The sequence below is a fragment of the Schistosoma haematobium genome, chromosome 3 (assembly GCF_000699445.3).
Source record: "Schistosoma haematobium chromosome 3, whole genome shotgun sequence".
Taxonomy (NCBI): Eukaryota; Metazoa; Platyhelminthes; class Trematoda; order Strigeidida; family Schistosomatidae; genus Schistosoma; species Schistosoma haematobium.
The window spans coordinates 4921476-4944286 of NC_067198.1; the positions used below are offsets into that span (position 1 = coordinate 4921476).

The 22811-nt window shown below is 35.0% G+C and overlaps 1 protein-coding gene across 1 annotated transcript; it reads right to left on the reverse strand.

Annotated features, from left to right (window-relative positions):
• Positions 1-1502: 1502 nt before the first annotated feature.
• On the reverse strand, positions 1503-21518 carry MS3_00004863 (uncharacterized protein). Its single transcript, XM_051212838.1, has 8 exons — positions 21353-21518; positions 21208-21315; positions 20785-21171; positions 19718-19927; positions 18279-18500; positions 16911-17120; positions 9049-15482; positions 1503-6038 (listed from the first exon to the last, which is right to left on the reverse strand). The coding sequence occupies exons 1-7, from the start codon at positions 21446-21448 to the stop codon at positions 15303-15305; spliced, it is 1413 nt and encodes a 470-aa protein (XP_051068756.1). The 5' UTR covers positions 21449-21518; the 3' UTR covers positions 1503-6038; positions 9049-15302.
• Positions 21519-22811: the final 1293 nt, after the last annotated feature.

Consider the following 22811-nt stretch of genomic DNA (forward strand, 5'->3'; position numbering starts at 1 on the left):
GTAAAAAGAGGTTCAATGGTACAAAGGGCAGTAATTTGTTCACTAGATAAGCTGTGCATCTCTGATTTACTATTATGTTGGTTAATTGTAAACTATAAACTCTAATAGCAGGATATAATAAGTAGGTAAACGAAGATTTTATTTAGATGTAGCAAAAACATTCCGTTATAACTGTTATATCCCATTGAGAATGATGAATAGTAACTTTGGGGATCCATTCATGGACCAATACTATGCGTATATTTATATCGTATAATTGTTAAGTAGCTAAGCTATGCATATTCGTGTCCCTCTTATCATAAGCTTCATTTTGACATGTGAACTATTACTATACGATTTACCATTCTTGAATTAGGCCCAGTCTATAAATTACTATCTTCCACATTTACAGCTGTTTTCGGCTAAATCTTGTACAAATTTTATCCTATTTTGTGGTACGATGTGGTCTGTCTGGTTTGTATATAAACCCGGTATGTTTGAAATAAATGATTCATATCACAGAGGCTGAGCTTGGTGTTCTGGACTTAATAGGCTGAGCTAGGCAAGAAGCAAGACCGATAAGGACTCTAGACTGCTCGTACATGTTTTATGCGTCATTGGTTCGGCCGATAATTCACTATTCCCTAATTAGGTGTATCATTACGTTATAAATTGATAGGACACAGAGTACAAGTTATAACAATAACACTAGATATTAACATTAATTCAATAGAAGAAAAAGATTTCTACTCAATTTATCTATTCATATTACAATGACGTGAAGTAATTCATCGGTAATTTATCTTATCAACTTCGCCTATACCTCTTCTACGGTTATTGCCAGTCCCAAGCCCGGATAAAAGAGGAGAGTTGGGCATGGGGTCAGCAACCCCATCCTGAGATATCCGTCTATCAACCAAAGGACGTGTTTGTTGTGCAACAGTTCGTTCCACTTTATGGCAGGTAAGAGTAGAGGATATTCGAAGGTTACTAGTTTTCGATCATAGGTGTCTTCGAAACATTGCTCGTATATCATGGGACCATCGAGTAAGTGATACAGCTGTTAGGAAACGGGTACTAGATAAGGATGGCAAATCGATTGATGAAGTGATGAAACTTCGTCAGTTGAGATGGCTGGGACACGTGTTACGTATGCCCAACCACCGACTGCCTCGATGTGTTATGTTCTTTTGTATAGGAGTAGGTTGGAAGAAAGCTAGGGGCGGCCAGATCAAAACATGACAAAAGTCCATGAAGTCACTGACAAGTGGACTGAGTCATGTTGGTAGGTGTAGACTACCTGGTTGGGGACCGCGAGATGATAGCAACCGATGGTTAGAGACCCTGAATCACATGGCTCAAAATCGTTTGCAATGACACAGGTGCATACACTCTTTGTGTTCTCCCAAATTCTAATCTCCTGATTCCTCCTTGTCTCTTTTTTCTCTTCACAAATTCATTTCACTGGATTATACTCTTTAAATAACATCTCCAAACCCTAATCTTCTCGATCACTGCTTATACTCTTACTACCTCTACCACTATGGGATTTGAATTGACAACTGCATCTCTGTGCTAATGTTGTATGGCAACTCGAACTCCTGTACGTACGTACGTACGAAGTTCTACGTTGTTACTGACTGACTGACTCCCGTAGAAAACAACATTGCAAAAAAAAAAAAAACGCTAACTAAAATAAACTTTACCCATACATCTAGTAACTAATAATTTATTTATGACTAAATCAATTGATTATAACCGAAAGTAATTAGAAATTAAATTAATTCATTTGATCTATAAAGTACAATATTGTTAATAGATTCATTCATTATAGTCTATTAACAAATGACATTTCAATATCACTAACAGTACATAAACTGATTTTAATAATCATTTTAACTATTACGAGAAGAAAAAAAACCCAATAATCTTAACTGAAATGACAATGAATAATAAACAATTGTATGATGATAATGAACTTTAATATATAAAGTTAGCAAAATAAACAAAATAGATTATGTAGGTTATAAGTTGTATAATATATGCACATTAAAGATTTGCTACAAAATAGAACAATAATTTTGAAACAAATATTTATAGGAGATATGTGTCCCCAAATGCGGCCAAGCGTAGAGATAGTCAGCTCTCCCTGTGCAAATGCTCTCACATGGCCACACGTGTACAGCCAATGTCAGGGAAGTCTTAATCATTGCCTTCTCGCAGCAGATGGTGTTGTTTACGAAATTGAGAGGACGAGTAGAGAATGTCCAGCACTTTAACCCGGTTGGTGAACACAGAGAATTCACCTAGGGGAGTTGGAAAACCATGATTCTCCAAACCAATGGTACACATGCGCTCCAGGATCCTGAAGGGATAAATGGCGTATGAACCAATTACTGGTCACTGAATACCATCGGACTGCATTTCCTAAAGTTACTCCGCTACCTTGTGGATTAGACTTTTATGTCGATGGCTCCGGGTGTGGCACCCTATGAAAACTACGTGCTTCAGTCTGGGCACTCGGGCAGTACCACGGCACACACACAAATCAAGTAACTTGTGTGGTGCATATATATTCACTGCCACTTTTTACCAATATTTATGTGTTCAAATAAATAAATAAATTGTTTGGTTGTATAAATCCCTTGACTTCCATCTAATTATAACCTTTGGTTTTCAAAAAATCAACGATTAGAAATATAAACTATTGAATGATAACTCAGGATTTTTAATGTTAAGAACTTGCCGTGATCTAAAGGCTATAGGTTCATCTCCACGTGGTGTCGGGAACGATCGCTACTTAAGATCCTCATACTAAAATGAGACAGCCATCTAGTACTTCCTGATTTCTAATGGTTGTCCAGTTAAATTCAATGTATGATGAAAATCAAAACTTTCCTTTACAGTTCAATCCATGTATTTAATATTTACTGGTATTTGATATTCTTACTAGTGTTAGGAGATTTCCGTTCAGATATTGATCACTCTTGTATTACATAACTAAGTATCCGATTATTCCTAACACGTAAAACGAGAATTTATCTGGTGGCGTTTCTCACCCATATAATAGGAACAATAATCACTCGTTTGTTTTATTACTAGTGGCAAACAGGATATCATTCAGCCACTGTGTCAGTACATATTGTCCCACACTTTCCAAACTTACGGTAATCCGTTGTGCGAAAAATCGATATAATTAGACGTAATGCAACCTTGGTGGTTAATTTGTGTGATTAGATATAGTTCCTATAGTCATCAAAATGATCTGCGCTAAATAATTTCGGATTATAAGACATTCAACTTAAATAGTTAATGTGTTTGTCTATACACGTACATTTAACTGCTGGGATCCATCATTTTAACATAAATAAACATTGCAGGTAAACTGTAATCTATACATTTGTGGCCAATAATTATTCATATTTGATATACCATCATTAAAACAAACCATGGAATTCAGTAAACACGATACATACAATACAAAAACTCTACTCATTAAATCAAAGCACGTGTGTTCAGTATTATTATTTCAAAATATTAGTTATATTTAAATCATATTTTATCGCCATAAACACAAAGTATATTTCTTATTAAGATTGTGATCCCATCAATTCTTGACCACCATTGAAAACCTGGAAACACTAGGTAGCCGTTTCGTCTTAGTATGGGACTCCTTGAAAATGTGCACGCATGGTCTCACATGCGGGACTTTGACCCAGTACCTTCGGTCTCTCATGAACACTGAAATTCTAGACCACTAAGCCGGTCATCTGTGTTATTGTCTAATTTCAACCGAGACAGTCGTGCAATATTGTGGATAGGTTGAAGTTAGACAATTACACCGATGAATACCTGCTGAAAACAGTTTTCGTTCGTAGGTCACACATTGGGGATAATCCTATTTCTTAAAGTGGCCTTAATGGTAACAAATAATTATTGGTTGGACAGGCTGTTAAGAACATAAGTCGGAATTAATCACAATGATGTATATACATTCACTCATTAGCTTACTTGAAATACTACAGATAATGCCTTAATGTACCCCCCTTCATACCTTAAACCAAGACTTTTCACTGAACAATTTCAATTAATAATATTTTTATGATGATTCTGTTGAGTAGTACTGGATAACTCTCGATGAAATACACAAATAGTCAATAACCTCAGCTATATATTCTTTCAAACAATTATCATTGTACAAAATAGGCTATTGATATAGTTATGTTCAGTTGGAAAAAAATTTTACTATTCAGTAAAACAAAAACTAAAAAAAGAAAGAAATTCAAACAAATTAAATGTATATAAGTGATTATGTAATATAATGGGAAAAACATTTCGGAATTATTTCGTTTTTGTATTGGTTGTTTGAATCTCCCCATTGATGTTTAAGACAGAAATGGATCAGTCACTTATTGGCATACGTGCATCTTGTGCACAAGCATTGTGAGAAAAGATGGATGGTGGCTAGCAGTGGAATACAAAACACACGTTTCGTCCTATTTGAAACTCGTCAGCAAGACGTACTTGTATACCAGAGTTGATGTGGCTATCTGGATTCATTTTAATTTACATGATTATTTGAACACATAAATATTGGTACAAAGGGGCACCGAAAACATATGCGCTACACAAGTTACCTGATTTGTATTTGGGCTGTGATACTGCCTAAGTGTCCAGGCCGAAACAGGTGGTTTTCATAGGGGGTCACACCCGGAGCCATCGACCTGAAGGTCTAATCCATAAGGTAGCGGACTAACGTTAGGAAATGCAGTCCGATGGTAGCCATTGACCAATAACTGGTTCATATGCCATTTATTGCTTCAGGATCCTGATGTTCATGTGTATTATTGGTTTGGAGAATCATGGTTTTCCAACTCTCCTAGGTGAATTCTCCGTGTCGACCAACATTAACTACTCATCCTCCCAATTTCACAAACAACACCACGCCGCGAGAAGGCAACGAGCAGAACTTCCCTGGCAGTGGCTGTATACACAAGTTTATGTGAGAACATTTCGAGACGGGGAGCTAACTCACCCCACTCTCAGCTGTAACCAAAGAATTTAGAGGCTGAACTCACTAACCAAATAGATAACGTGATAACGTTTGAAGTGAATGATACTGAGTACAAGTCCGTAAGAGAACATAAACTCAGATACAAATACACTTAATTAACGATTTTCAAATAGGACAAAACACTCATCTTAGATTCCATTGCTAGTCGTTATCCAATTTATGTATTATTTTCATCTTTAGTATTTATATTAGAAACAAATTTCTTTCATTAAAATAATATAATATACATCGTATTTACAAATATAAAACAAAAGAAAAAAAGAGCCAAATGAAAAAACAGGTGGAAGTGGTAGTAATGTGGTGCGTGCTACTTATATTGATATAAGTAGTATATAACGCCAGTCAGGAATGTAATGTCTGGCAGCAGAAAATGAGGGAAGATCAAGAAAGCAAGAGTGGGAATAGAAAGCAATTAGTATTTAAAAAATGCAAAAACAATGAAGTCCAAGACAATTATTGAACATTTTTGCAAGTTAAGTATTATAGTATGGTTTTTCTATTTAACTAAGTAACTCAGTAATTTTTTGTGCTAAATAAAAATTCGGTTGTCCTTACCTGTATTCTCCTTCACTACAATGGTAATAATAGTGGTGGTGGTGGGGGGAGATGGTGAAATCATTAAAAAGTTAGATAATTATTCATTTTCTCTTCAATTGAATGTATATCTAATAAACTTTTTAATTGTTTCATTTTATTTCTTAAATATTTCAATATTTCATTATTATTATTATTATTATTGTCATCATCGTCAATTATATAATGAATAGATTTATTTAATTGTGGATAATTAGATAATTGAATTAGACCTGGTGATTCAATTAAATATTGATATAAATGTTGTGCTATTTTATAAATTTGATGATTTTTTTTCATTTTATCTAATTGTAATTGAGTATTAGAATTAGTATTATTAGTTAGATTGAGATTATTATTATTATTGTTACTATGATCATTGGGGATGACATTGGAATATGGAAGTTGTTGTCTGGTAAAAGAAAATAAAATATAAAAAATAAAAATTAGTATTAAATTATATAATTAAATTCTGAAAGGGATCTGTTTAACATATATCTGAATTGAAAGTTATTATGCAATCCAAATACCGTGATACAATGGAGAGTGAGGAGAGTATGCTCTCCCGCTCCAAATGCTCTCTCACATACAACCACTGACAGAGAAGTACTCCTCACTGCCTTCTCGCAGCATACGGTGTCGTTTACGAAATTCAGAGGATGAAAAGCGAATATATGATGTCTTAACCGGCTTGGCTGCCACGGTGGACTTATAGCGACTCACGTGCAAATGGGGTTTATTCTCATTTAACTCAGTTAAGCCCTTTTGCTAACTTATTTAGCGGACAAAGCCATCCGCACTATAACAATTAATTGTACCCTTATTATTATTTTGTGCTTGTATGAAATACGCATGCTTGAATATTGCTTACGGCCTACGCATTTATGTCACTCTGCTAGTCTCACTACTAACCGCTTATTTGATTCGATTACTCATTAATTTCACATGCTATATATATGTCCACGTTATTCATATGGTTGACTCTGCTTTCTCGCTCGCTTGATTGTACTCGATTACTTACATTCGCTCAGTCGCTCGCTTGCCTGTTTGCCGTTCGACACAACTCTTAATGCTCGTTTAATGCATCTGTAATTTTGGACATCTGTGTGTGTGGTCTCGAAATAAACGTAATCAACGCTTCGTATTCGCCTTCTGAATAATATACCGTTGGGGTTAAATAGGACGGTTATCAAGACGAATTGTATACGAAGTTTAAGGGATATATCGAATACCGACCACCACAGACTTACGGTTGAAAAACTATGATTTCAAACCAATGGTGCAAATGAGCTCCAGGATTTTAAAGGCTCAATTAGCGTGTGAAATTTTTCTTAGTCACCAGCTACCATGGGATTGAATCTCCTTTCTTGTGAATTAGACCTCTGGGACAAAAAATAGGAGTGTCCCTCTAAGAAAACCACCTTCAGTTTGAGCAACCGGGCACTATCCTAGTTCATGCAAATCCAAAGATTTCTGTAGCGTATATATATATATATATATATATATATATATATATATATATATATATATATATATATATATATATATAGTGCCCTTTGTCATCAATTTTTATGTGATTAAATAAGGCCGCTATAGTTATGAACACATAATTAATTGGATTTCTGATATTTTACGGACATATGTTTTGAAAAAGTCTAAAGGAGGCATGGTGGTAGTGCTTTTTACTTCTACAAACAATGAAGATAGACATATAGATAGGACAAAGGTATGGAATCGAATTTTAGATGGAACTTGGGAAGAAATTTAAGGAAATTCATGAAATGGTAAGAGCTATTTAAGGAGAAAGCATATTGTTTGAAGTAAATCAACCATCTCAGTTAAGCTCGGAAATACTGAAAACAAAAGTGGAAAGTCAAGGTGACTGAAAACAAAATGCCTGAAGAGCTTAAACTTCTGAGAACTTGCAGAGATTTCTTGAACAACGTAAACGGATATAGAACAAATGTGTTGCAATAAATTGAGGGTATTTTGAAGTATCCTGAAGTTGATAAGTTTTCAGCGAACTCCTTAGTAAACCATAACAAAACTAGTTACTAGTGAGGAAGCAGTTTATTATTATTATCATTATTAAACATCACAGTTTATGATGAACAGTTCTTTAAGCATCTGTTGTCGAATAACACACTTGATCTCTTCTCTTATGAATTTTCGGACAGTGAATAAGAATTTCAATTTCATAAAATTTCAGACATTGTTTAGCAAAAGTGGAACTGTACATTAGTTGGGTTGAAAATCACCTGGCTTTTAATCTATAAGTCTGGAAGTTAAAGCTGTGCCTCAACTGATGTTCTATAAAAGTCAAACATCAATTGGTCGTAGATCTTTTATCGAAGGTGTCTTTGATGCATTTGTTGCATATCGTAGAACGACCAATTAAGCAGTGCTGAGATTAGATATAAGGTGCTAAGCAAAGACGATATGTTATATCTAGAAGGTTGTTCTTGATATACCGTGTATAACATGAGCATTAGAACGCCAGAACCGTTCCAAGTCGCAATGAGAAGACTAATAAAAGAATATTGTTCCCAGACAGTGTTAATTATAGCACAAAATTGTCAGGTATTTATAGTTCTTAGTAAGAACGAAATCATCATTACAGTCCTCCAATCCGCATACAGGGGGTTATTAGCATTGTCCAATCAGGAAGCTACACGTAGGAATTCTAGAATATTCTTCCAAAAGGTGATTGGATGGAATATCTTCGGCTTCTTCTGAGCCTCTTACAGCTTCCTCGAGTTCACCCGTGGTCCGTCGTCACACGAAATATCAGTTGGTGAGGTTGTAAACTTTTATTTACTGAAATGGTTGGAAGAGATGTTATATATGTTCACTATCCCCCACCTTAATTAACGGTGTTCGCTCACGTAGAAATAGGTTGGAAAAAGCTAAGGACGACCAAATCAAGAGATGACATCATTCCATGAAGACATTCACCGTCAGAATGAACTATGTTGATAGACATGAACTACCTGGTTGAGGTCTGCAGTATAACCACGATCATTGGCTGTAGACATTTAGTGACATGACTTAGAACCGGTCGCGATAGAACAGGTGCATTTACCCTTTATCATCGTCTAGATCTTCAGTTCTGGTATTATACTTCATACACAGCTTTTCATATTTTCATCTCCAACCATGTTATCAATGTTTAGTCTTCTCTTTATCTTTTCTACTCCTATACTACTCACCTAGTTTATTTCATCTCACCGTGGTAATGCAATATGATAAGTTGGCCTAGGGCAAATTTATCCCAGGCTTTATGTTGATTCTAATACATAGTTTAGTTTGGGAAGTTAGGTATAGTGGAGTTGTTAATCTTTATAAACAGTCAGGCTAAAACCCAAGTGGATTAGCTTACATTTGTAAAAGTTATATTAAATAATAAAGAAAAGACAGTTTACCTAGAAGTGATAATCTCCAAAACCATTCCATAACAGAAACCGAATTCTGAAGCCAATTTTACACCATGTACTATACCAAGTTGACGAGCTTTTGTAGCATTACTAATATCAAAAACTGAGTGATTAGTATTGTTTGAATTAAATGCCGGTGAGAATTCAGTATCATATGCTTCATTAAAAACATGTTCTTCACCGCATGCAATTCGGTTGAGAAAATCCTCTTGATCTGAAGAATTTTCACGTAACTAAATGCCCCCCCCCAAAAAAAGAAATTAGGATACAAATGACTAAAACATAATTTGAGTAGAAGGGTTTCACTCATCACAAGTCATGTGCAAAAAAAATAAAACAAACTATGCACTAACACTGAAAAACTATGTAACTTGTTAAGCCTGCTTTTCAAGATGTTATTTACAGCGTTACGATAATCAGGGAAACTCTCTTTTAAGTACAACCCCGTAAAGTCGACTTCAAGTTACATATTTTGTACGATGATTGGTGATAATCTCTAATTATTTAGACCAAATTAATGTGAGTTTGAATTCACAGGTCAATAACTACAAACCAAGCTCCTAAACCATCAAAGTACTTACTCCGCTTCCATTCAAAATAAACGAGAATAAATTTGGACTCATTTACAGATAGGGGACTAAACCTTTGCATTGGTTAAATGCAAAATAAACTGATCAGTGATAAAAGAATTGGAGATTACTTTTTAACTAAGTACTGAATAACCAGAAGGGGTTTTGTGAAGATTTTAGAAATGTCGCTGGTTGAAATCATGAGTCAATTGAAGCTAGACCACCATGAAAAACCTGAAAGCACTGGGCAGCCGTTTAGTCCTAGTATAAGACTCTTCAGCAGTGCGCATCCATCTCGCGAGATCCGAACCCAGGACCTGTCAGTCTCGCGCCAGGCGCCTAACCAACCAGACCACTAAGCCGGCAACTAACGGTGTTAATGTCTAACTTCAACGAATCCACGAAGTTGCGCCACCGTATACCATTGTCTTCGGTGAGCTGATATCTCACAACAGACCTGGTTGAACCCCACTGGTAACGGCTACTCACTAGAACTCCAGGAGTATCTCTTGAAGTCAGTAACTAGTGAGCAGATGATTATTATCAGAAGGGATTTTGTGATTTTAGAAATTTCACTGGTTGAAATCATGATTCAATTGAAGCTAGACCACGATGGTAAACCTGGAACACTGGATGATCGTTTCATCCTACTGTGGGACTTCTCAGCAGTGCTCATCCACGATCCCGACTCGTCATATTCGAACTCAGGACCTATCGGACTCCCGAGTGAACGCTTAACCTCTAGACTACTGAGCCGGCATCCAACGGTGTTAATGTCTAACTTCAACTAATCCACGAAAATGAGCGACACATCCACCGTCCAGTGATTCCATTTTTTCCATCGTGGTCTAGCTTGAATTGACTCATGATCTCAACTATTCAAATTACTATAATATCTATAAAAACCCCTTCTGATTTTTCTGTTTATTTAGTGAGTGTTGCATATTAGAGAATAATTTCCACTGGGAATTACGGTGCAATCAACTTAGGCTATACACATACGTTTTCTATGAACATAACTGGTACGTACACCCATTCATCTGATGAAAAAGTGAAATTTAGAGCTTGGAATAAAATCGTCAGTGAATATTACACTTTTATAGGCAGCACTCTCACTCGCTAACTATACAGAAAAATGTCCGAAAATATATCCTACCACATATACATTAAACATTGAAAAACATATGAGCTACAAATTGACGGATACATCCTATCCCTTTTAAAAGTTGCAATATTTTTGTACTGTCCAAAAAATGGCAAACCGAAAAAAAAGGTCAAGTTAAAATCGATCGAAACACACTTTGTTTAAAAATCATGTTTATTTAACTAAAATAGCTTAGCACTAAGAACATAAATTACATCAGATGTGGTTATTGGTAGAAACGGAAATATGATAATGTACATACTCTTCGAAACACGTGACTAGCACATAAAAAATGATTGATATTGTAAAACAATAGTTCGTATGACTTAGTGTAAATATACATTTGTGAACTATATCTGAACACCGAATAGTTAGGTTAAAATGGATGATAAGATTTCATGTAACTAACGTTGGTATGTCACTCATTCCGGGAAAATGTTAGTTTTTCCACTGACGAACGCACTACAAAACGCAAATTATTATAATCACAACGGTATCAATATTGTTTTAACCAAATATTATTTAATCAGATTCAATGAAATCTATATGTGACTTTAGATGTACTCTCCTCGTAAAATAAAAACGAAAAGTCAATAGGTTCCAAACAAAAAAAACAAACATTGTGGAAGGAAATTGATTTTATTTAATGTGCTCCAAGTCATCCACATTTCTTAAACTCGGTTATGTCACCATCCCACTTTCTCTCTCACTCTCTCGCTCATGCTTAAAACATCCATCACTTAACGAACATGCCTGAATATTTCATATTACATATAACATTACAATTGTAAAACTTTCTATTTATTCATACAAATCACCGCGTATGTGGATGAATTACAGCACATGAACTGAAGTGACTTTACTTCATTCCACAATGTTCAGTATTATTGCTTTACAAAATTTTACCAAGGAAACCAGTTGCAAGGAATTTCCAACATCACCTCTATAGAAAAGTTAGAAATCGTCACAGTCACAAACTGAAAAATAATTAGCTCAATAAACATTCGAAAGTTTGTCTCAATCTAATTCTGACGAAATATATTGAAGGTAATTAATAATACGGTCACTTATAAATATTTTAGCATAAGTGCTCTACGAATGTATACACGTTTCAGTTAGCACTTACAGATTATTTGTTTAAGAAGTCAACAAGAAGATATCCAAGAGGAACATAAAAACTGTCGATCACTTGTTTAGCAGAACGCCGATGCTTCTAAAGCTACTCACATCAGCTAATTTATTAATCTGTAATGTTAATAGTTAATCAAGAGTAACTGTTAGGAGTTACTCTAAGACGATTTCCTCGTTGTAGTAAAGAGATAATTCACACTCTATAAGTAAACTTGCTAAAAACAACCTTTTTAGTTATTCGATGAGGTATGTGAGTTTAAAAATCAAAAAGAACGGAATCGAATTCATTCTCTGTCGGTAACAAATAGAATTTATAACATAAAGTACACTATACAGGTTTCTTTACTTCTTATCTCTCTCTCTCTCTCTAAATATGTTTTTCATCTGATCAACTGGAGATTACTAATTGAAGTATTATCTTTCACTGAAAAATAAAATACACCATAAGTAACTGATTTTGATTCAACTCAAAACAGTATTCTATACTCTAAACAAAACACTATCATTTTAATCTATATGAGATTATGCATTAAATATTCAGTCTTTCATAACTTTAAAATTTTCTAACAAACTGAAACAAGAAAAATCTATACGTGTGGTTAAGCAGACAAAACTAAGCCTGGGCAAACCATGGGGTCATAAAATTCACAAGATTTTATGAAAAGCTTATAAACTCAAAAGTAAAATAAATTCAGCTAAAATATCACATGATAAAAAGAAAAACATCATTCATAAAAGATACTTGGTGTGTACTGGTGGGTAAGAGATCTGGTCAATTTGTTCAACTAAGCGTCGTTAAATACAGATCTCAGATTTCACAGATGGTAGTACAATTTGAACATTCCTACAAAAAAAATTTTTAATTCAGAAAACGATTTTACCATAGCCGATTAACGGTACGAGCTTAACATACTAAAATGATCATATAATTATTATTAAAGTGAATGATCACTGTTAAGTTGAAGGTGAGCTGTAAACCAATTGGAAAAAGACGAATATATAACGCTAGCAAGTCAGTCAGTCAGTAACAACGTAGAACTTCGTACGTATGTACATCAGTTCGAGTTGCCATACAACATTAGCACAGAGATGCAGTTGTCGAGTCAAATCCCGTAGTGGTAGAGGTAGTAAGAGTATAAGCAGTGATCGAAAAGATTAGGGTTTGGAGATGTTATTTAAAGAGTATAATCCAGTGAAATGAATTTGTGAAGAGAAAAAAGAGACAAGGAGGAATCAGGAGATTAGAATTTGGGAGAACACAAAGTGTATGCACCTGTGTCATTGCAAACGATTTTGAGCCATGTGATTCAGGGTCTCTAACCATCGGTTGCTATCATCTCGCGGTCCACAACCAGGTAGTCTACACCTACCAACATGACTCAGTCCACTTGTCAGTGACTTCATGGACTTTTGTCATGTTTTGGTCTGGCCGCCCCTAGCTTTCTTCCAACCTACTCCTCTACCACTCGCTAGCAACAGCTTTAATAGTTGTTTCCTAGAATAAGATTTATTAGAAACATATGCCTTAAACTGTAGAAAACCACTGGATTGGACACTACCTACAAGAATAAACGTTAGATAACTTAAGTCCGTGACATAACACAAAAAATCGAATTCCATTGAGTAAGATACCTCAAGCTAATGTCTCATTCAGGTGAAAACTCAATGGTGAAGGATTAAAATTTAGCCAAAAAGTTATTTAATCCTTCAATAATCGGTTTCAAACTAAGTCTTTAACTTGTCTGAATGTTTCGATATGTTCCAAATGTCCTGGTACGGCCGAGAGTGGAGATAGTCCGGTCTTCCTCTCCAAATACTCTTACATGACTACGCATATACAGCCACTGCTAGAGAAGTTTTACTCACTGCCTTCTCGTGGCATTATTGTCGTTTACGAAATTGAGGACAAGAAGCGAATGGCTGGTGCTTCAACCGGGTTGGTGGACACGGAGGATCCACCTAAGATGGAGATCCCTGATTCTCCAAACCAATGGTGCACATGGGCTGCAGGATCCTGCGGGAACAAATGGCATATGAACCAACTACTGGGCACCGGCTTCCACGGGACTGCACCTCCTTATGTTGCTCCACTGCTTGTGGATCAGACTTTTAGCTTGAATGTTCGGGGAGTGGCTGCCTAAGAAAACCACCTGCTTCGGTTTGGGCACCCGAGTAGTATCACAGCCCTCAGGCAAATCAATGATAACTACTATTGGCTTCATTGTCATTGTGTGACGTACATGTATTTAGTGACTCCTTGTACCAATGTTTGTGTTCAAATAATGTATGCATGTATGTATAAAGCTACGTTATCCCAATGTCTTTAACACTACTTTTTCCGATTATTGCTAATGACATTTTCTACAAAGGTTTACTTCGTATTTCCGCTTAATCTATGTTTTTGAGCACCGGTAAGAATGAAACTCTGAATACTCAATAGTCAGAACGAGGGTGCTACCAATATCTACGGCTTTTCATAATTGCTTGGATGTGAATTAAATGTTTAACAGATGATTATGATGAGAATCAATACTCAGTCATTTTGTTCTTCAATTCATTCTTCCATCTGTTTTATATTTCTATTGACAGAAAGCACATGAACTATGAATCTTATATCCAGTAACAGAAAACCATTAAGTAAAATGTGATATTTAGTTTCTTAAGATAAAATAATAATAAAAAATACTTAACATGGTAATACGTCAATATCAAACATTTATACTAATGACTTAGAAGTACAATGTTGAATGGATCAAAAGAAATCTAGTTGTTCAAATCATACAATTTGAACGAATTCACAGTTTTCTATTGAAAATTTAATTATGATTAAATAATTTATTCTTCAATTATTGAATTGTAGGCTTACAACTCATAACAGTCTACACTTACATTGAGTTTAAAATCCGAAGGGAAGGATTCGTAGTGAATTATATGATGAATTTTCCCTTTAAGAAAATCACCTCAACAGTTACACACAAACAAACAACTATACTTAGACACATGAATATGATTTTTTGAAAGCAATGGGAAAATAATGCAACAAGGAAGAACAAAAGAAATATTTTCATTACATGAATATATATTTCCTGTGTGGATATACATCATTTTAGGAATACTAAAACTGGTTAAAAGGTAAATTCTACAAATACATAAAACAAACAAAACATAAACAATTGTGAATGAGTTGTTAGAATGTTCTTTTCTACTTAAAAGAATAACCATATGTATTGTTATGCAGTAAGATATCGATGGAGAATAAAACAAAAAAAGTAGTCTTGACTAACTATTAAGATGATTTGTTCTTAAGTTTGAAGTGGAAAATATTAGAAAGTGGAGAAATAACCTTACTGAATATGTCCAATAAAAACAGATATGGATCCGAATTGAATAAACCATATTTAACCTTGTTTACGTCCAATATCATTCACCAATTTCATTAATGCTTCAGTAGATAAAGATTTGGGTCGTTCAATTGGCAAGCCTAATGCTCTATCCCAAATTAACGAGGCTAAAACACCTAATGCTCGAGAAACTCCAAATAGAACTGTATAATATTGCATTTCAGTAAGACCATAATGCTAAAATAGAATTGAAAAACAATCACAATAATTTTGAGCAATTCTGAAGTATTCATGAAAAAAACTCTTTACTATGAAAATTATATTGCAATTTGAAAAAACCGGAAAAATCTCGAATTCAATTAGTTAACGAACATAAACCAAACTACAAACTAGGCTTTATCACCTTGAGTAGCTCTAACGGATGAGTAGGTCTTATAATGTCGTTGTGAATATATTTTAGTTGTTAAAATTATCGAGAGAATGTTAATCGATAGGTCAGGCAGTCAGCTACAACGTAGAACCAGGAACAAATATGCATCGGTCCAAGTTGCCATACCTCATTAGCACAACAAGATGAACACCAAATTAATTGAAGTAGTTACTTCAATGATAGTAATATATAAAAGGAAGATTGTGTATAAGGATAGGTGTTACACAGTGATCCATTGTATTCTATCAGTAAATGCTTACGAAACTGATCTAATGTAGGAGTAAATTAAAAAATTTCCAAATGATTTTCAACATCGTGGTTAACCAGATACCTGTGATTACCGATGTTCTAAGATCATTCAAGTCAATATAGAAGATGAGAAGACTAAAACGCAAATTTATAAACGTAATTTACACAGGCGTAACAGTTGAGTAAATGTGAAATATACTATTCAATAAAGTATAGTACGACTGAACATGTTAACCCAATCCAAGACTAAATACTTCGTCGCTTTAGAGAAATTGCGAGACTTAATTATTAATCTAACAATAATTCGTTAGAGTGATATATAACATTATCAATTTAAGATTAATAATGCTATTTTTACGACACGTTCGTTATATATGCAAGAACTATGTAAATTAAAGTGGTATAAATCCCATCAGCTTCTTCACAGACTGCACTGATATAAAAGCTTACTCAAGATCGTCTCACACATTAATAGGATACATTAATAATAGTACAGTACGTTGGTCTTTACATCAGATCTAACTTTTGGAGAATAAAAAAGTTATAATTCATAATTTTATGGTGAAGATTGGCACCTACCTACCTACAACCTTAAATAAACATGGCCAACGACAAGACTTTAGAGCAACCATCTAACATACTGTCCACTATTTTAAGGAATATGAAGAGCTGCAATTTTTTCATAAAAATGGATTAGATTACGATTGTTTTGGAGATAATACCAGTCGCAACACTTCTTTTTCAGTACTTCTCTGAATATAACTCAAGAAATCAGTAACTAGAGTGGTTTGATATGAATTTCGTTTTTGAAATTCTCAGTCTTATTAATTCCATACTTCATCACGGTAAAAAATAAACTAGAGGATATGAATCACTAGATAAATGAAACACTTGGAAAAATAAAGTGAAACTCAACCTAATCGGTGACAAAAAAGGACGAATTTTGAAATTTACATGTTCAATACAAAAATAGAAATTGACCTCACCTGGAGCAAAACACCACTATGTGCATCCACGTTAGGCCATGGATTTTGAACTTTGCCAAGACTTGTCAAGATTGGAGGAACAACTTTATACAATTGAGCAACTAGTTTGTACAGAGGATCATTTGGAAAATGCCTTTCACAAAATTCTTGTGCACAAGTAAATCTGGGGTCCGTTCTTCTAAGAACAGCATGACCATAGCCGGGAATGACCTGAAAGAACAGACGTGACAAGATCACTAAGTAGAAAAAATCTAATGAATGTAAAAGTCAAATGCTATATACAACAGAAGTACATGTTTAAGCCTAAAAAAAAAACACAAATATACGAGCATGGCTTTGTTTATTAATTTAAATCACTGTAACTATCGGAATCATCACGATATATATACCTTCAGGTAGCTAAATTACTAGCATTTAATGTAGATTGATTAAAATTAAACGTCTAAATCTCAAGAATGTACCAGTATTACCCTGATATTCAATTACAAATACAGCCATGAAACGAACTTAACGACAATTTTAAAGAGTAACTGATACTAGATGAATGCTAATTTATGCGTTATTTTCTGGAATACGCTCAATAGTATTTACCTACCAATCAAGTAAATCTAGACTCTCATGTTACGTAAAAGATGCAATTTACTGTGAAGTTGATGTGAATTACACTTTTATACAAAAGCCAAAATTATCAGGTTCCATAAATCTCGCATCGATCGGACCATTAATCCTAGCCTACTGCTATAAAGTTCCTCAAGATAAACATAATTCCTAACAATGTAAATAGTAAAGAAATATCATTTCCCACAAGTACCTGAATATACAATGACAGTTTTTCATAAACCAATTGACTATTTTTGTTCCCAATAAACTTTTCCACACTTCCTAAGACCTCACTTTCTTACTTATAAAGATTCCAGTTTGTGGAATACTATCACATTTCATATCGACTTTCTCACTGTTCATACTACCTCAATCCGGAAATAGCTTTGTAAACTAAAACCCTCGCATCTTCTGAGGTATAAATATGACAGCTTAACGAGCATATGTAGACCAATTAGCTATCAGAAATCTTTCGAGTTATCACCACTGTAAAAATTTTCCCAAGCACTTCAAGTATAAATGTTAAGAAATCGGTACGGGTTACTTTTATTAGACACAAAAATCAGTACATAGTACTACAATTTAAAATGGGCAGTACACTTGTGGTGATCTAAGTGGAAATTACGTTAAAACACATGAAAAGGGGACAAAGATAAATACATATAGGAAAATGAATCAACCGAGCATTTGAAATATAGGAATTTTTTAACTGTTAATCTGTTATACGGATAAACCAAAAGGGGGACTAATAAAAGTGATAAAACTAACCTGTCCGGCACTAAGCGTATCCATTACATACTGTTTAACTTGTTCGTCTGTTGGATTTTTGCCGACTTTCTCTTGCATTTTATTCAGGAAGACTAATACTTCTTGGTTGGCCAATCCATGCAAAGGTCCAGCCAAGCCACACATAGATGCGGCAAAACTAAGGTATGGATCGGAAAGTGCACTACCCACCAAGTGACAGGAATGTGCGCTAACATTACCGCCCTAATAATGAAGTTGCAAAATAAAATCTTTTTTAGTGGTACTGAGAAGGAGCAGGAATACAGTAATTTATTATATTACTAATTAATGCAGTTTGATCTAGATCCGAGAACGTTAGGTATAGTTCAGTGTGATTTAAAAACATGATCTTAACAGGTTCTGTCTTGAAAAAGTACAAAAAATATAAGTTTGTGGCAAACAAAGAATGCAAAACATCTACTCACTAAATGACCTAAATTTACCGTTTTTAACAATATATGCGAGGAATTAGATAAGTTACGATGACTTTTTAAAAAATGCATCTTTTAGCTTAGAATCAAGACTAAGAAGATAAATTAATTCCATGGACATCTATTATCAAAGCATTATTTAAAGCGAAATATCATAGGAGAATCAAGTAAAACGGCGAATCCGTTTGATACTTATTATTAGACTGAGAAATGGTAAATACAACTGATAAAACTAGTACACTATTTGTGAGGATTTTCGATATATGTTGAATGACTTTTTAAGCAATGCAATATCCACTTTATCATATGCTTATGTATACAAATAAGTAAACACGTCTGCACAGCTTTAGTGCATTGTATCGTCTAAGAACGTTTACACGAACTTTCAAAATTTCTTTAATTCGCAAGTAAATAAATATGGGAAAGTGAAAAAATAACAACGAAACACATACCTTGATGATGACCAATGAAATAAAAGTAGCAAACGAAAGTTTTTAAGGAAAAGCTTCCTGAAGATCATAGTAAACATTAGTTGGGAGAATCAAATAACCGGTGGCGTGTATGACCACACATTCTCACATAGGTTTCTGGAATAACAAATGCTGTTTTGAGTAGCGGCAGCACTGCTTACTTTGGGAATATAAAATATTCATTGTATATATCTTAGCTATGCTAACGCCAGTGATAAATAACAATAGCATACCGTTCGAAAAATTTATATACAGAGATCAGCTGACTTTTATCAGGGCCTGGAACTTTTAGACGATTTCTCCTCAAGACAGTTTACCTGACACAAAATTTCAAACTATGGATGAGTTTTATGTGAGACATGAGCTAGTCCATAGTAAAACATCTGACAGCTTTAAGTGTACAGTTCGGTAGTTGGAAAACGGGTTACATCAACTAAGCCCATGACCCGTTAACAGCATCGGTCATCAGAAACGCTAAGTAATAGAAAATCAATCAGAAAACACCCGAAACATGGCTTACCTCATGATCACAGTGGAAGGTTAGGTAAAGACGCATCATTTCAGTAAATCCAGGATCCTCATAACCAAGCATACGACAAAAGTTATGGGACCAGTCCGTATTAGAGTCGATAGCAGTTACAGAAGTACCATCCCGGTACAAATTACGGTAAATTATAGAAGCCACAGTTGGAAGCTTGGCAATCAAATCCATAGAATCTTCGTAAACGTACTATTAAGACAACCAACAAACAATATGAGTGATTAGTAGTAGATAGCTATATCATTATCTGATGTAATGAGCAGTCGTCGCACTAAACAATGCTACATCTAGATGTTTTATATGACTGCACGTTTTTATATTGACGTGTGAAGTCACGAGTACCATTTATTGAAACAGACCCAATACACGATGAGGAATGATCATCTGGATTCTAGAACACCTTCGTACCAGGTCACAAGTAGGAAGCACGAGAATGTGGGTTATCACAAATGAGGGGCAACAAAGAAAGGTCATGATATGGAACTGACCAGTCACAATAAAATTTTCCTGGCTTACAATACAACATAAACTCATCATTATAACAGGCTAGAAATTCCGGCCGATTGCGCATCAACCTCAGGAAATTCAAAAATGACGTCAGCTCGAAAATGCGATATTATAGTTAAATCACCCAACATTTAACAACTATGTCATTTTTGCACCATGGTTTAGAGCTTGGTATGTGAACATATACTTAGTCACATTCATAAAAACAAATTACCTATAAGCAGTCAGTCAATTAACGTAGGACCTGACAAGTGTAACAGCTCAGATTGCCAGATACAAAACCCTTCTTAATACAGAACTATGGGATGATCGGTAACTCGAAAAAACATGCATGAAGTAAGTGCAAGATCTCTAGAACCTTAGAAAGAACCCCTACCTTTTCTTAAATAATGCATGACAATTTTGTAAGTTATGAGTAGCCCATGTTAATGACTCTGAATGTACATCAGATTATGACAAGAAGCTATCTCCATTCGTCTACTTTAAATCAACAACTTCGGAAATTACAGGGAATGTATAAGTCATTAAAAAATGCTCACCTCCCAATACAAACTTTTCTTGATACCTTGTGAATAGGCTCGTGCAAACTTTGATTCTGAATTTAGAGCGGCACAAGCTGCTACCAGTTGACTCATAGGATGAAGAGATGATGGAAAATTATCTAGCATGTTTAGAACATGAGATGGGAGGTCAGCTCGGTTTGCGAATTCTTTTGAAATATCATCCACTTGTGCTTTGGTTGGAACTTTTCCTGTCAGTAGGAGAAAGAAGATGCCTTCTGGAAGTGGCTCATGTCCACCAGGAGCTTTTGGAAGCTGTTTCTGACAGTCTGGAATTGAAAGACCACGAAATCGAATCCCTTCATTAACATCCAGTACAGATGTTTCAGTGACTAAACCTTTGATACCCCGCATACCGCCATACATCTATACATGTACAATTTAGAAAAGGTCACAACCAACCATATCGACAGTAACGTCACCGACTTTTGTGGAACCGTATTCCTTTCTAAAAGATGCTACTTTTGCTTGTTCTTTAGGTACTAGGTCAGCCATTATATCTTTCAAACTCTGAATGTAAAGGGAATTATTATAAATCTCGTCTTACAGCAGAAGCAACAGGTGTGGACGAAAATTGTCGAAATGCATTCCACAATGTTAACTCGCGACTGAGACTTAAAGACCTACGCGTAACCTGAAACATGCTTGGTGCAACCGATGCTTGGAGAATCAGACCGCGTATTTGAATTCGTGACGCAATGTCCAATATTTACGAGCTCAAATGGTTCAAATGATTGAATTAGTTGTTAAGTGAAAAGAAAAATCCTCCGTTTAACCGCCTTCTGTATCATTTAGAAGTGGAATACCGATATCTTCAAGCAAATATCAGTATATTATTAACAAATACCTTCCTGAGTCCTTGATTATATATCAAGTTTCCTCTTGAAAGACTCATGAGATGTCGCTCAAACCACTTCATGAGACAAAGAATTTTAAAATTCAACTTATCGTAATGAGTAGAAGGTGTGATTATGGACCATTCTGCTATTTCGTGCCACTAATTTCTAGGTATTGCTCTAAATGTATCTGTTGGCACTTAGCTTTAGTAGCTGTTTAAGGAACTGCCAAACAGTGCTCAGGGTGCTCTTAGTTATTAAAAGCCCACCTCTCAGACACCTATACTGTAGTTGTTACAGACCTGATCGCAGGATATCAAGAATTCTTGATCCAGTCCAACTTGGTACAATTCTAGAGGGGAATTACGTAAGTTGTGCGCTTAGCCTAAAGCATGACTCAGATGGACTGCTTGAAGTGTTGAAGGTAAGTCCGATGTTATCCACCCAACTTTCAAGTCGAGTCAGATCATCCTGGAGTGTCAACATATCATCTTGGTCATAAAATTCTACCACAAAGTTTCACGTCATCAGCGAAAAGTAGTTAATCAGATGACACTTGGTGAGGGAAGTCGTTTATATAAATTAGAAAGAGAATAGAATTTGGTTCTTAGCCACAGGGGACCCGACAAATATATTCTGTAACCTGAAAAATGTGAAGTCAACCCTTATTTTAAAATGTTGATTGCTCATGTATGAAGTTAATCGGTTTATTATTATGACCTAATACCTAATGAAGCACTTATAGTTAACATTATCAAAAGCTTTAAAGAGATCAAGGTATATGACATTTTCCTATCACTTGAGATCAGGAATAGATGTACATCTACCCACCGCAGTCAGTCTGGTGGCTATGCAGGTGCTGTCCTCTCAGAAAGTATTTCTGGATCAAAAGAAGTTTATAGATAGCAATTAATCGCACATATTACCATCCACTGAAGTTTCCACAACATTCGACTTCATTACAAAATGTATTACCAGCATGTGACTTGAAGGTCCATTACGTCAACCTCATTGAAAATTGTCTGGGAGCATAATTTGGTTTAGAGAATTTGAAAACATTAAGCGATATTGCCAAGATTTAATTCGCTTCTCTGTATGGCACAGTGAACCACATTCGAGCCACGAGAAATGACCTTGTTCATATACTGCAATTTCTGATACACAAAGTTA